General features: G+C 49.1%; 1 protein-coding gene across 1 annotated transcript in view; it reads left to right on the forward strand.

Annotated features, from left to right (window-relative positions):
• megf11 (multiple EGF-like-domains 11) overlaps positions 1 to 14,850 on the forward strand; it is a gene marked incomplete in the record, with an annotated part of 249,854 nt that overhangs the window by 20,460 nt on the left and 214,544 nt on the right. Inside the window, 2 exon segments of the mRNA XM_029752072.1 lie at positions 4,064 to 4,165; positions 7,880 to 7,980. Coding sequence (XP_029607932.1) covers positions 4,064 to 4,165; positions 7,880 to 7,980 — 203 coding nt within the window.

Consider the following 14,850-nt stretch of genomic DNA (forward strand, 5'->3'; position numbering starts at 1 on the left):
TGGCAGAATGATCCTAGTCTAACCCAATGATATGTTTGTGCTGTCTTGCCAACTCCTACGACGATTCAATCACCGTAGCAGTTGTGAAGACAGCACAAATAGTGGGAGAAAGAGATATAGACACAGACAGACAGATAGAGGGAGACAGACAGACAGACAGACAGACAGACAGACAGACAGACAGACAGACAGACAGACAGACAGACAGACAGACAGACAGACTTAGACAGAAAGAGACAGAATGAGAGAGAGAGGCAGACAGAGACAGACAGAGACAGACAGACAGACAGACAGACAGACGACGGTGAGACTAAGAAGCCCATATCTATTCCCAATGCGTCTGTAGGACGTCATTGATTCCAGATGAAATATGCAGCAGGATAATTGATCAGCCAACGACACACACAGCACTCTCTTCCTAATCAATTAACACGCAGCAGCCATATTGTGTCACTTATGAAAAATAAGCAAGGATAGAGAAGAGAATAGAGGGGGAGGATAGAGGATAGAGGGAGAGGATAGAGGGGGAGGATAGAGGGAGAGGATAGAGGATAGAGGATAGAGGATAGAGGGAGAGATTAGAGGATAGAGGGAGAGGATAGAGGATAGAGGATAGAGGGGGAGGATGGAGGATAGAGGGAGAGGATAGAGGATAGAGGATAGAGGGGGAGGATAGAGGATAGAGGGGGAGGATAGAGAATAGAGGGGGAGGATAGAGGATAGAGGGGGAGGATAGAGGATAGAGGGGGAGGATAGAGGATAGAGGGGGAGGATAGAGGATAGAGGGGGAGGATAGAGGGGGAGAATAGAGGGGGAGGATAGAGGATAGAGGGGGAGGATAGAGGGGGAGGATAGAGGGTAGAGAATAGAGGGGGAGGATAGAGGGAGAGGATAGAGGATAGAGGATAGAGGATAGAGGGAGAGATTAGAGGATAGAGGGAGAGGATAGAGGATAGAGGATAGAGGGGGAGGATGGAGGATAGAGGGAGAGGATAGAGGATAGAGGATAGAGGGGGAGGATAGAGGATAGAGGGGGAGGATAGAGAATAGAGGGGGAGGATAGAGGATAGAGGGGGAGGATAGAGGATAGAGGGGGAGGATAGAGGATAGAGGGGGAGGATAGAGGGGGAGAATAGAGGGGGAGGATAGAGGATAGAGGGGGAGGATAGAGGGTAGAGAATAGAGGGGGAGGATAGAGGATAGAGGGGGAGGATAGAGAATAGAGGGGGAAGATAGAGGATAGAGGGGGAGGATAGAGAATAGAGGGGGAGGATAGAGGATAGAGAATAGAGGGGGAGGATAGAGGATAGAGGGGGAGGATGGAGGATAGAGAATAGAGGGGGAGGATAGAGGAAAGAGGGGGAGGATAGAGGATAGAGGGGGAGGATAGAGGTTAGAGGGGGAGGATAGAGGATAGAGGGGGAGGATAGAGGGGGAGGATAGAGGGGGAGAATAGAGGGGGAGGATAGAGGATAGAGGGGGAGGATAGAGGGGGAGGATAGAGGGGGAGGATAGAGGATAGAGGGGGAGGATAGAGGATATAGAATAGAGGGGGAGGATAGAGGATAGAGGGGGAGGATAGAGAATAGAGGGGGAGGATAGAGAATAGAGGGGAGGATAGAGGGGGAGGATAGAGAATAGAGGGGGAGGATAGAGGATAGAGGGGGAGGATAGAGAATAGAGGGGGAGGATGGAGGATAGAGGGGGAGGATAGAGAATAGAGGATAGAGGGAGAGGATAGAGGATAGAGGGGGAGAATAGAGGATAGAGGATAGGGGGAGAGGATAGAGGATAGAGGGAGAGGCTGGAGGGGGAGGATAGAGGACAGAGGGGGAGGATGAAGGATAGAGGATAGGGGGAGAGGATAGAGGATAGAGGGAGAGGCTGGAGGGGGAGGATAGAGGACAGAGGGGAGGATGGAGGATAGAGGGAGAGGATAGAGGATAGAGGGGGAGAATAGAGGGGGAGGATAGAGGATAGAGGGAGAGGATAGAGAAAATAGGGGGAGGATAGAGGGGGAGGATGGAGGATAGAGGGGGAGGATAGAGGGTAGAGGGGGAGGATAGAGGGGGAGGATAGAGGATAGAGGGGGAGGATAGAGGATAGAGGGAGAGGATAGAGGGGGAGGATGGAGGATAGAGGGGGAGGATGGAGGATAGAGGGGGAGGATAGAGGATAGAGGGGGAGGATAGAGGATAGAGGGGGAGGATGGAGGATAGAGAATAGAGGGGGAGGATAGAGAATAGAGGGGGAGGATAGAGAATAGAGGGGGAGTATAGAGGGGGAGGATGGAGGATAGAGGGAGAGGATAGAGGGGGAGAATAGAGGGGGAGGATAGAGGATAGAGGGAGAGGATGGAGGATAGAGGGGAAGGATAGAGGGGGAGGATGGAGGATAGAGGTGGAGGATAGAGGATAGAGGGGGAGGATAGAGGGGGAGGATAGAGGATAGAGGGGAGGATGGAGGATAGAGGGGGAGGATAGAAGGGGAGGATAGAGGGGGTGGATAGAGGATAGAGGGAGAGGATAGAGGATAGAGGGGGAGAATAGAGGGGGAGATAAGAGGATAGAGGGAGAGGATAGAGGATAGAGGGGGAGAATAGAGGGGGAGGATAGAGGATAGAGGGAGAGGATAGAGAATAGAGGGGGAGAATAGAGGATAGAGGGGGAAGATAGAGGGGGAGGATAGAGGATAGAGGGGGAGGATAGAGGATAGAGGGGGAGGATAGAGAATAGAGGGGGAGGATAGAGGATAGAGGGGGAGAATAGAGGATAGGGTGGGAGGATAGAGGGGGAGGATGGAGGATAGAGGGGGAGGATAGAGGGGGAGAATAGAGGATAGAGGGGGAGGATAGAGGGGGAGGGTGGAGGATAGAGGGGGAGAATAGAGGGGGAGGATAGAGGATAGAGGGGGAGGATAGAGGATAGAGGGGGAGGATGGAGGGGGAGGATAGAGAATAGAGGGGGAGGATGGAGAATAGAGGGGGAGGATAGAGGGGGAGGATAGAGGGGGAGGATAGAGGATAGAGAATAGAGGGGGAGGATGGAGGATAGAGGGGGAGGATAGAGGGGGAGAATAGAGGGGGAGGATAGAGGATAGAGGGGGAGGATAGAGGATAGAGGGGGAGAATAGAGGATAGAGGGAGAGGATAGAGAATAGAGGGGGAGGATAGAGAATAGAGGGGGAGGATAGAGGATAGAGGGGGAGAATAGAGGGGGAGGATAGAGGATAGAGGGAGAGGACAGAGAATAGAGGGGGAGGATAGAGAATAGAGGGGGAGGATAGAAAGGGAGGATAGAGGGGGAGGATAGAGGATAGAGGGAGAGGATAGAGAATAGAGGGGGAGAATAGAGGGGGAGGATAGAGGATAGAGGGAGAGGATAGAGGATAGAGGGGGAGAATAGAGGAGGAGGATAGAGGTTAGAGGGGGAGGATAGAGGATAGAGGGGGAGGATAGAAGGGGAGGATAGAGGATAGAGGGGGAGGATAGAGGATAGAGGGGGAGGATAGAGGGGGAGGATAGAGGGGGAGAATAGAGGGGGGAGGATAGAGGATAGAGGGGGAGGATAGAGGGGGAGGATAGAGGATAGAGGGGGAGGATAGAGTGGGAGGATAGAGGATAGAGGGGGAGGATAGAGGGGGAGGATAGAGGATAGAGGGGCAGGATAGAGGATAGAGGGGGAGGATAGAGGATAGAGGGGGAGGATAGAGGGGGAGAATAGAGGGGGAGGATAGAGGATATAGGGGGAGGATAGAGGATAGAGGGGGAGGATAGAGGGGGAGGATAGAGGGGGAGAATAGAGGGGGAGGATAGAGGGGAGGATAGAGGATAGAGGGGGAGGATAGAGGATAGAGGGGGAGGATAGAGGGGGAGGATAGAGGGGGATAGAGGATAGAGGGGAGGATAGAGGATAGAGGGGGAGGATAGAGTGGGAGGATAGAGGGGGAGGATAGAGGATAGAGGGGGAGGATAGAGGGGGAGGATAGAGAGGGAGGTTAACTGTAAATACAGTCCGTATCTAAATGTTATTGTGATTTGTGTTCCTTGTGTCCTCTGCTGTAGCTATGCTGTGACGGTCCAGGAGTCCTACGCCCACCCCTTTGACCAGGTGTACTACACAAGGTGTACTGACATCCTCAACTGGTTCAAATGTACCAGACACAGGTGGGTACACAACGTTACTGTTCCCATTGACCCAGAGACAGTACTGTCCCCACACTGACCCAGAGACAGGTGGGTACACAACATTACTGTTCCCATTGACCCAAAGACAGTACTGTCCCCACACTGACCCAGAGACAGTACTGTCCCCACATTGACCCAGAGACAGTACTGTCCCCACATTGACCCAGAGACAGTACTGTCCCCACATTGACCCAGAGACAGTACTGTCCCCACATTGACCAGAGACAGTACTGTCCCCACATTGACCTAGAGACAGTACTGTCCCCACATTGACCCAGAGACAGTACTGTCCCCACATTGACCCAGAGACAGTACTGTCCCCACATTGACCCAGAGACAGTACTGTCCCCACATTGACCCAGAGACAGTACTGTCCCCACATTGACCCCAGAGACAGTACTGTCCCCACATGACCCAGAGACAGTACTGTCCCCCACATTGACCAGAGACAGTACTGTCCCCACATTGACCCAGAGTCAGTACTGTCCCCACATTGACCCAGAGACAGTACTGTCAACATTGACCCAGATACAGTACTGTCCCACATTGACCCAGATACAGTACTGTTCCCCACATTGACCTAGAGACAGTACGTCCCACATTGACCTAGAGACAGTACTGTCCCCACATTGACCCAGAGACAGTACTGTCCCCACATTGACCCAGAGACAGTACTGTCCCCACATTGACCCAGAGACAGTACTGTCCCCACATTGACCCAGATACAGTACTGTCCCCACATTGACCCAGATACAGTACTGTCCCCACATTGACCCAGAGACAGTACTGTTCCCACATTGACCTAGAGACAGTACTGTCCCCACATTGACCTAGAGACAGTACTGTCCCCACATTGACCCAGAGACAGTACTGTCCCCACATTGACCCAGAGACAGTACTGTCCCCACATTGACCCAGAGACAGTACTGTCACAACATTGACCCTAGAGACAGTACTGTCCCCACATTGACCCAGAGACAGTACTGTCCCCACATTGACCCAGAGACAGTACTGTCCCCACATTGACCCAGAGACAGTACTGTCCCCACATTGACCCAGAGACAGTACTGTCCCCACATTGACCCAGAGACAGTACTGTCCCCACATTGACCTAGAGACAGTACTGTCCCCACATTGACCCAGAGACAGTACTGTCCCCACATTGACCCAGAGACAGTACTGTCCCCACATTGACCCAGAGACAGTACTGTCCCCACATTGACCCAGAGACAGTACTGTCCCCACATTGACCCAGAGACAGTACTGTCCCCACATTGACCCAGAGACAGTACTGTCCCCACATTGACCCAGAGACAGTACTGTCCCCACATTGACCCAGAGTCAGTACTGTCCCCACATTGATCCAGAGACAGTACTGTCCCCACATTGACCCAGAGACAGTACTGTCCCCACATTGACCCAGAGACACTTACATGCACAACATATTACTGTCCTCAAACTTATTTTGATAATCGGGTCACATATTGTTCATGTTCAAAGTTTAGCCCGAATCCAACAACAGTAAACAAAGCGAAATAAACAATAAAAATTAACAGTAAACATTACACTCACAAAAGTTCCAAAAGAATAAAGACATTTCATGTCCTATTATGTTTATATACAGTGTTGTAACGATGTGCAAATAGTTACAAGTACAAAAAGGGAAACTAAATAAGCATAAATATGGGTTGTATTTACAATGGTGTTTGTTCTTCACTAGTTGCCCTTTTCTTGTGGCAACAGGTCACACATCTTGCTGCTGTGATGTCACACTGTGGTATTTCACCCAGTAGATACGGGAGTTTATCAAAATTGGGTTTGTTTTCTAATTCTTTGTGGATCTGTGTAATCTGAGGGAAATATGTGTCTCTAATATGGTCATACATTTGGCAGGAGGTTAGGAAGTGCAGCTCAGTTTCCACCTCATTTTGTGGGCAGTGTTGCACATAGCCTGTGATGGCTTGCCTCTGAAGCTAAACCAGGTCTGTCTACGGCAGCCTTTCTCAATAGCAAGGCTATGCTCATTGAGTCTGTACATAGTCAAAGCTTTCCTTAAGTTTGGGTCAGTCACAGTGGTCTGGTATTCTGCCACTGTGTTCTCTCTGTTTAGGGCCAAATAGCATTCTAGTTTGCTCTGTTTTTTTGTTAATTCTTTCCAATGCGTCAAGTAATTATCTTTTTGTTTTCTCATGATGTGGTTGGGTCTAATTGTGTTGCTGTCCTGGGGCTCTGTGGGGTGTGTTTGTGTTTGTGAACAGAGTCCCAGGACCAGCTTGCTTAGGGGACTCTTCTCCAGGTTCATCTCTCTGTAGGTGATGGCTCTGTTATGGAAGGTTTGGGAATCACTTCCTTTTAGGTGGTTGTAGAATTTAACGGCTCTTTTCTGGATTTTGATCATTAGCTGGTATCGGCCTAATTCTGTTCTGCATGCATTATTTGGTGTTCTACGTTGCACACAGAGGATATTTTGCAGAATTCTGCATGCAGAGTCTCAATTTGGTGTTTGTCCCATTTTGTGAATTCTTGGTTGGTGAGCGGACCCCAGACCTCACAACCATAAAGGGCAATGGGTTCTATAACTGATTCAAGTATTTTTAGCCAGGTCCTAATTGGTATGTGAAATTTTATGTTCCTTTTGATGGCATAGAAGGCCCTTCTTGCCTTGTCTCTCAGATCGTTCACAGCTCTGTGGAAGTTACCTGTGGTGCTGATATTTAGGTCGAGGTATGTATAGTTTTTGTGTGCTCTAGGGCAACGGTGTCTAGATGGAATTTGTATTTGTGGTCCTGACGACTGGACCTTTTTTGGAACACCATTATTTTTGTCTTACTGAGATTTACTGTCAGGGCCCAGGTCTGTCAGGGCCCAGGTCTGACAGAATCTGTGCAGAAGATCTAGGTGCTGCTGTAGGCCCTAATTGGCTGGGGACAGAAGCACCAGAGCATCTGCAAACAGTAAACATTTGACTTCAGCTGCATCACTGTCTCACCCCACTGCCATGTGGAAAGAAATGTATGTTCGCCAAATTTTAACCGCACACTTGTTGTTTGTGAATATGGATTTTACAATGTAAGATGTTTTTTCTCTTTTTCTCTGTCTCTTATACATCTCTCTCTCTGCCTCTCTCTCTGTCTCTCTCTCTGTCTCTCTCTGTCTCTCTCTCTGTCTCTCTCTGTCTCTCTCTCTGTCTCTCTCTCTGTCTCTCTCTCTGTCTCTCTCTCTGTTCCTTTTACATCTCTCTCTCTCTCTCTCTGTCTCTCTCTCTCTCTCACACTGTCTATCTCTCTCTTTCTGTCTCTCTCTGTGTCTCTCTGTGTTTCTCTCTCTCTCTGTTCCTTTTACATCTCTCTCTCTCTCTCTCTCTCTCTCTGTCTCTCTCTCTCTCTCACACTGTCTATCTCTCTCTCTCTGTCTCTCTCTCTGTCTCTCTCTCTGTCTCTCTGTGTCTCTCTCTCTCTCTATGTTCCTTTTACATCTCTCGCTCAATCTTATGTCCTATAATGCCTGTCTTCTTCCCTCTGTGCCTCATTCTGTTTTGAAGAAGGCAGGGTCACTCTCTTAACCCGATGTCCCATAATGCCTGTCTTCTTCCCTCTGTGTCTCATTCTGTTTTGAAGAAAGCAGGGTCACTCTCTTAACCCGATGTCTCATAATGCCTTTCTTCTTCTCTCTGTGTCTCGTTCTCTCCCACAGGATCAGCTATAAGACGGCTTACCGGCGGGGAGTCCGGACCATGTACCGTCGTCGCTCACAGTGTTGCCCGGGTTACTTTGAGAGGGGAGACATGTGTGTCCGTAAGTGTATTTTCCTGTTTCATTAACACATGTCCCAGAATGCACTAGGATGTACTGTCCCAGGATGCACTAGGATGCACTGTCTCAGCACGCACTAGTATGTACTGTCCCAGCACTAGGATGTACTGTCCCAGGATGCACTAGGATGTACTGTCTCAGCACTAGGATGTCTCAGCACTAGGAGGTCTCAGCACTAGGATGTCTCAGCACTAGGAGGTCTCAGCACTAGGAGGTCTCAGCACTAGGAGGTCTCAGCACTAGGATGTCTCAGCACTAGGATGTCTCAGCACTAGGAGGTCTCAGCACTAGGAGGTCTCAGCACTAGGAGGTCTCAGCACTAGGATGTCTCAGCGCTAGGATGTCTCAGCACTAGGAGGTCTCAGCACTAGGATGTCTCAGCACTAGGAGGTCTCAGCACTAGGAGGTCTCAGCACTAGGAGGTCTCAGCACTAGGATGTCTGAGCACTAGGATGTCTCAGCACTAGGATGTCTCAGCACTAGGAGGTCTCAGCACTAGGATGTCTCAGCACTAGGATGTCTCAGCACTAGGATGTCTCAGCACTAGGATGTCTCAGCACTAGGAGGTCTCAGCACTAGGATGTCTCAGCACTAGGAGGTCTCAGCACTAGGAGGTCTCAGCACTAGGATGTCTCAGCACTAGGATGTCTCAGCACTAGGAGGTCTCAGCACTAGGATGTCTCAGCACTAGGATGTCTCAGCACTAGGAGGTCTCAGCACTAGGATGTTGAGGCACTAGGATGTTGAGGCACTAGGATGTCGAGGCACTAGGAGGTCTCAGCACTAGGATGTCTCAGCACTAGGATGTCTCAGCACTAGGATGTCTCAGCACTAGGATGTCTCAGCACTAGGATGTCTCAGCACTAGGATGTCTCAGCACTAGGAGGTCTCAGCACTAGGATGTTGAGGCACTAGGAGGTCTCAGCACTAGGAGGTCTCAGCACTAGGATGTCGAGGCACTAGGAGGTCTCAGCACTAGGAGGTCTCAGCACTAGAAGGTCTCAGCACTAGGATGTTGAGGCACTAGGATGTTGAGGCACTAGGATGTTGAGGCACTAGGATGTCGAGGCACTAGGAGGTCTCAGCACTAGGAGGTCTCAGCACTAGGAGGTCTCAGCACTAGGAGGTCTCAGCACTAGGAGGTCTCAGCACTAGGAGGTCTCAGCACTAGGATGTCTCAGCACTAGGATGTCGAGGCACCTGGCTATACCAGGTGTTCTGCGTCTAATTTGACATACAAGGCTTTACCAGGTGTTCTTGTTTTCATATTTTCTTCTGCTACATCCTATGCATAAGCGTGTTGTTTCATGTTCTCTCAAGATCTTTCATAAAATGTATGATTTATTGGTACAATTATATAAATTGAGTCATGCTTGTAATCTCTTTGACTGTAGCCTCCACGCTGAGGTGTGGCTTGCCCAGGAGGAACAATAGAGTAGAGTTTGTCCTTGTGTCCAGTCGGTGGCCTGCCGTATTACACTGTGTGTGTGTTTGTGCGTGTGTGTGTGTGTGTACATGTGGTGTGTGTGTGTGTGTGTGTGTGTGTGTGTGTGTGTGTGTGTGTGTGTGTGTAGCCTGGAGCCCGAGGGCTGTATTTCACCCGTGGTGTCCCTGCCAGTCTAGCCTCGTTGCAAGCCTGGGGAAGTTCCTTTGCAGAAATCACCTAAAGAGGGGTTGGAATCGGCTGTAAATCAGTGACGCCTTGCAACTGTCAAACCAATGAAATGCTTTGCTTTGGCGGAGCTCCAGAGGTGCCGTCGGAGCAACAGTGAGGAACAAAATGTCAACAAAACAACCACTGCTGACTAAACCGACAGAACCCCTTCCCCTCACTAGAGACAGAACCCCTTCCCCTCACTAGAGACAGAACCCCTTCCCCTCACTAGAGACAGAACCCCTTCCCCTCACTAGAGACAGAACCCCTTCCCCTCACTAGAGACAGAACCCCTTCCCCTCACTAGAGACAGAACCCCTTCCCCTCACTAGAGACAGAACCCCTTCCCCTCACTAGAGACAGAACCCCTTCCCCTCACTAGAGACAGAACCCCTTCCCCTCACTAGAGACAGAACCCCTTCCCCTCACTAGAGACAGAACCCCTTCCCCTCACTAGAGACAGAACCCCTTCCCCTCACTAGAGACAGAACCCCTTCCCCTCACTAGAGACAGAACCCCTTCCCCTCACTAGAGACAGAACCCCTTCCCCTCACTAGAGACAGAACCCCTTCCCCTCACTAGAGACAGAACCCCTTCCCCTCACTAGAGACAGAACCCCTTCCCCTCACTAGAGACAGAACCCCTTCCCCTCACTAGAGACAGAACCCCTTCCCCTCACTAGAGACAGAACCCCTTCCCCTCACTAGAGACAGAACCCCTTCCCCTCACTAGAGACAGAACCCCTTCCCCTCACTAGAGACAGAACCCCTTCCCCTCACTAGAGACAGAACACCTTCCCCTCACTAGAGACAGAACCCCTTCCCCTCACTAGAGACAGAACCCCTTCCCCTCACTAGAGACAGAACACCTTCCCCTCTATAGCCATCTAGCTAGCTATCTTAACAAATGGCCTACTATAGCCATCTAGGTAGCTATCTTAACAAATGGCCTACTATAGCCATCTAGCTAGCTATCTTAACAAATGGCCTACTATAGCCATCTAGCTAGCTATCTTAACAAATGGCCTACTATAGCCATCTAGCCATCTAGCTAGCTAGCTAGTTAATAATACATATCTTTTTTTTTTACATTTTAAAAATGTATTAACTTACTTGAATAAGTTCTCCCACTGCCTCTGTTTTTTGGGGGTTCTTACAAAAAACAAAATTATTTGCAATCTTTTCAAAAAAAATTCCCGGTGGTAGCAAAGCGCAGCCATGTGGGCGAATGGAGACAAGGCAAACAAGTGTGTTTGTCACCAGAGCACTTGCAACGTTTGACTTTACCGGTGTAATCCACTATCAATTTCAATAAATACAAATCACAGATTGCTGGCCACACAGAAAACTAGCACTTAAAACGTATTCAACAACTCTCTACAAAATGTGTCCTACCCAGACAGACAACTGTGGCCCTTCTATGGACGTGTGGGGAGGGAAGGAGAGGATTCTTAAAATGTAACATCCAATTCAAATTTTGCCTCTGGGAGCCAGTGGACCATTCAAACCGTTTTTTCACAATTCAAAATTCTCCAGTGATTTTTGTAGGTATTGCAACACGAGACTAAATCAAATCAAATCAAATCAAATCAAATTTATTTATATAGCCCTTCGTACATCAGCTGAAATCTCAAAGTGCTGTACAGAAACCCAGCCTATAACCCCAAACAGCAAGCAATGCATGTGAAAGAAGCACGGTGGCTGGGAAAAACTCCCTAGGAAAAACTCCTGAGAAAGGCCAAAAACCTAGGAAGAAACCTAGAGAGGAACCAGGCTATGAGGGGTGGCCAGTCCTCTTCTGGCTGTGCCGGGTGGATATTATAACAGAACAAGGTCAAGATGTTAAAATGTTCGTAAATGACCAGCATGGTCAAATAATAATAATCATAGTAATTGTCGAGGGTGCAACAAACAAGCACAGGTCAGGGTTCCGTAGCCGCAGGCAGAACAGTTGAAACTGGAGCAGCAGCATGGCCAGGTGGACTGGGGACAGCAAGGAGTCATCATGCCAGGTAGTCCTGAGGCATGGTCCTAGGGCTCAGGTCCTCCGAGAGAAAGAAAGAGAGAAAGAGAGAGAGAGAATTAGAGAGAGCATATTTACATTCACACAGGACACCGGAGAAGACAAGAGAATACTCCAGATGTAACAGACTGACCTTAGCCCCCCGACACATAAACTACTGCAGCATAAATACTGGAGGCTGAGACAGGAGGGATCAGAAGACACTGTGGCCCCATCCGATGATACCCCCGGACAGGGCCAAACAGGCAGGATATAACCCCACCCACTTTGCCAAAGCACAGCCCCCACACCACTAGAGGGATATCTACAACCACCAACTTACCGTCCGAAGACAAGGCCGAGTATAGCCCACAAAGATGTCCGCCACGGCACAACCCAAGGGGGGGGCGCCAACCCAGACAGGAAGACCACGTCAGTGGCTCAACCTACTCAAGTGACGCACCCCTCCCATGGACGGCATGGAAGAACACCAGTAAGTCAGTGACTCAGCCCCTGTAAAAGGGTTAGAGGCAGAGAATCCCAGTGGGAAGAGGAGAACCGACAAGGCAGAGACAGCAAGGGCGGTTCGTTGCTCCAGCCTTTCCGTTCACCTTCACACTCCTGGGCCAGACTATACTTAATCATAGGACCTACTGAAGAGATAAGTCTTCAGTAAAGACTTAAAGGTTGAGACTGAGTCTGCGTCTCTCACATGGGTAGGCAGACCATTCCATAAAAATGGAGCTCTATAGGAGAAAGCCCTACCTCCAGCCGTTTGCTTAGAAATTCTAGGGACAATTAGGAGGCCTGCGTCTTGTGACCGTAGCGTACGTGTAGGTATGTACGGCAGGACCAAATCGGAAAGATAGGTAGGAGCAAGCCCATGTAATGCTTTGTAGGTTAGCAGTAAAACCTTGAAATCAGCCCTTGCCTTAACAGGAAGCCAGTGTAGGGAGGCTAGCACCGGAGTAATATGATCAAATTTTTTGGTTCTAGTCAGGATTCTAGCAGCCGTATTTAGCACTAACTGAAGTTTGTTTAGTGCTTTATCCGGGTAGCCGGAAAGTAGAGCATTGCAGTAGTCGAGCCTAGAAGTAACAAAAGCATGGATTAATTTTTCTGCGTCATTTTTGGACAGAAAGTTTCTGATTTTTGCAATGTTACGTAGATGGAAAAAAGCTGTCCTTGAAGCAGTCTTGATATGTTCTTCAAAAGAGAGATCAGGGTCCAGAGTAACGCCGAGGTCCTTCACAGTTTTATTTGAGACGACTGTACAACCATCCAGATTAATTGTCAGATTCAACAGAAGATCTCTTTGTTTCTTGGGACCTAGGACAAGCATCTCTGTTTTGTCCGAGTTTAAAAGTAGAAAATTTGCAGCCATCCACTTCCTTATGTCTGAAACACAGGCTTCTAGCGAGGGCAATTTTGGGGCTTCACCATGTTTCATTGAAATGTACAGCTGTGTGTCGTCCGCATAGCAGTGAAATTTAACATTATGTTTTCAAATGACATCCCCAAGAGGTAAAATATATAGTGAAAACAATAGTGGTCCTAGAACGGAACCTTGAGGAACACCGAAATTTACAATTGATTTGTCAGAGGACGAACCATTCACAGAGACAAACTGATATCTTTCCGACAGATAAGATCTAAACCAGGCCAGAACTTGTCCATGTAGACCAATTTGGGTTTCCAATCTCTCCAAAAGAATGTGGTGATCGATGGTATCAAAGGCGGCACTAAGATCTAGGAGCATGAGGACAGATGCAGAGCTACTGCCAGTCTAGCCTGGTTAAAACCAGACTGAATGCTGTGATCACACACATACACACACACAGAAGTTTGGAAAGATCAGCCATTAGGACAGTGACCCTGGAGCAGTCTTAGGGGTTAGGGGTTAGGGGTTAGGGTTTAGGGGTTAGGATGCCTTGCTGAAGGGCACAACAGCCATAGGACAGTGACACTGGAGCAGTCTTAAGGGGTTAGGGGTTAGGGGTTAGGGTTTAGGGGTTTAGGGGTTAGGATGCCTTGCTGAAGGGCACAACAGCCATAGGACAGTGACACTGGAGCAGTCTTAGGGGTTAGGGTTTAGGGGTTAGGGTTTAGGGGTTAGGATGCCTTGCTGAAGGGCACAACAGCCATAGGACAGTGACACTGGAGCAGTCTTAAGGGGTTAGGGGTTAGGGTTTAGGGGTTAGGGTTTAGGGGTTAGGATGCCATAGGTGGCATCTTGGATTTGCTATTAGCAACACTCCCGTTGCCAGCTCTCATCCCACTCCTTCACATGGTGTCCTTCTCTCTCTCTCTCTCTCTCCCTCTCTCTTTCTCTCCCTCTCACTCTTTCTCTCCCTCAATCTCCCTCCCTCCCTCTCTCTTTCTCTCCCTCTCTCTCTTTCTCTCCCTCTCTCTCTTTCTCTCCCTCTCTCTCTCTTTCTCTCCCTCTCTCTCTTTCTCTCCCTCTCTCTCTCTTTCTCTCCCTCTCTCTCTCTTTCTCTCCCTCTCTCTCTCTTTCTCTCCCTCTCTCTCTTTCTCTCCCTCAATCTATCTCTCTCTCTTTCTCTCCCTCTCGCTCTTTCTCTCCCTCCCTCTCTCTCTTTCTCTCCCTCAATCTATCTCTCTCTCTTTCTCTCCCTCTATCTATCTCTCTCCCGATCTCGCTCTGTCTCTATCTCTGTGTGTCTCTCTCTCTCTCCCTCTCACTCTTTCTCTCCCTCAATCTCCCTCCCTCCCTCCCCCCAGGTTAAGATCGTACATCCTAAGGGCTCTAGGAGGGCGGTGTAACTTTCTGCTGTGTCTGAACAGTGCTCCTCTCTTGTTAATCTGAGTTATAATCCCGTCTGTTAGGGCCTCTCACCAGCAGGATTAAGGGATTATGTAGGCTAGCAGCCAGCCTTATTTAGCATGCTGACACAAAAGAGAGGTATTAGGGACAGCTTCAATCGTACTACAGGTATTAGAGATAGTCTGTGTCCCAAATGATACCCAATTCCCTACATAGTGCACTACTTATGGGCCCTGGTCTAAAGTAGTACACTATATAGGGAATAGGGTGCCATAGGGCTCTGGTTTAATGTAGTGCACTATATAGCGAATAGTGTGCCATTCGGGACGCAACCATAGCAACCACAGCTTTCAATACTGGAGGTGTTAAAGGCGAAACTCTTTCTCCCTTTATTATTAATACAGCTCAGAGC

The sequence above is a fragment of the Salmo trutta genome, chromosome 4 (assembly GCF_901001165.1).
Source record: "Salmo trutta chromosome 4, fSalTru1.1, whole genome shotgun sequence".
NCBI classification, from domain to species: Eukaryota; Metazoa; Chordata; class Actinopteri; order Salmoniformes; family Salmonidae; genus Salmo; species Salmo trutta.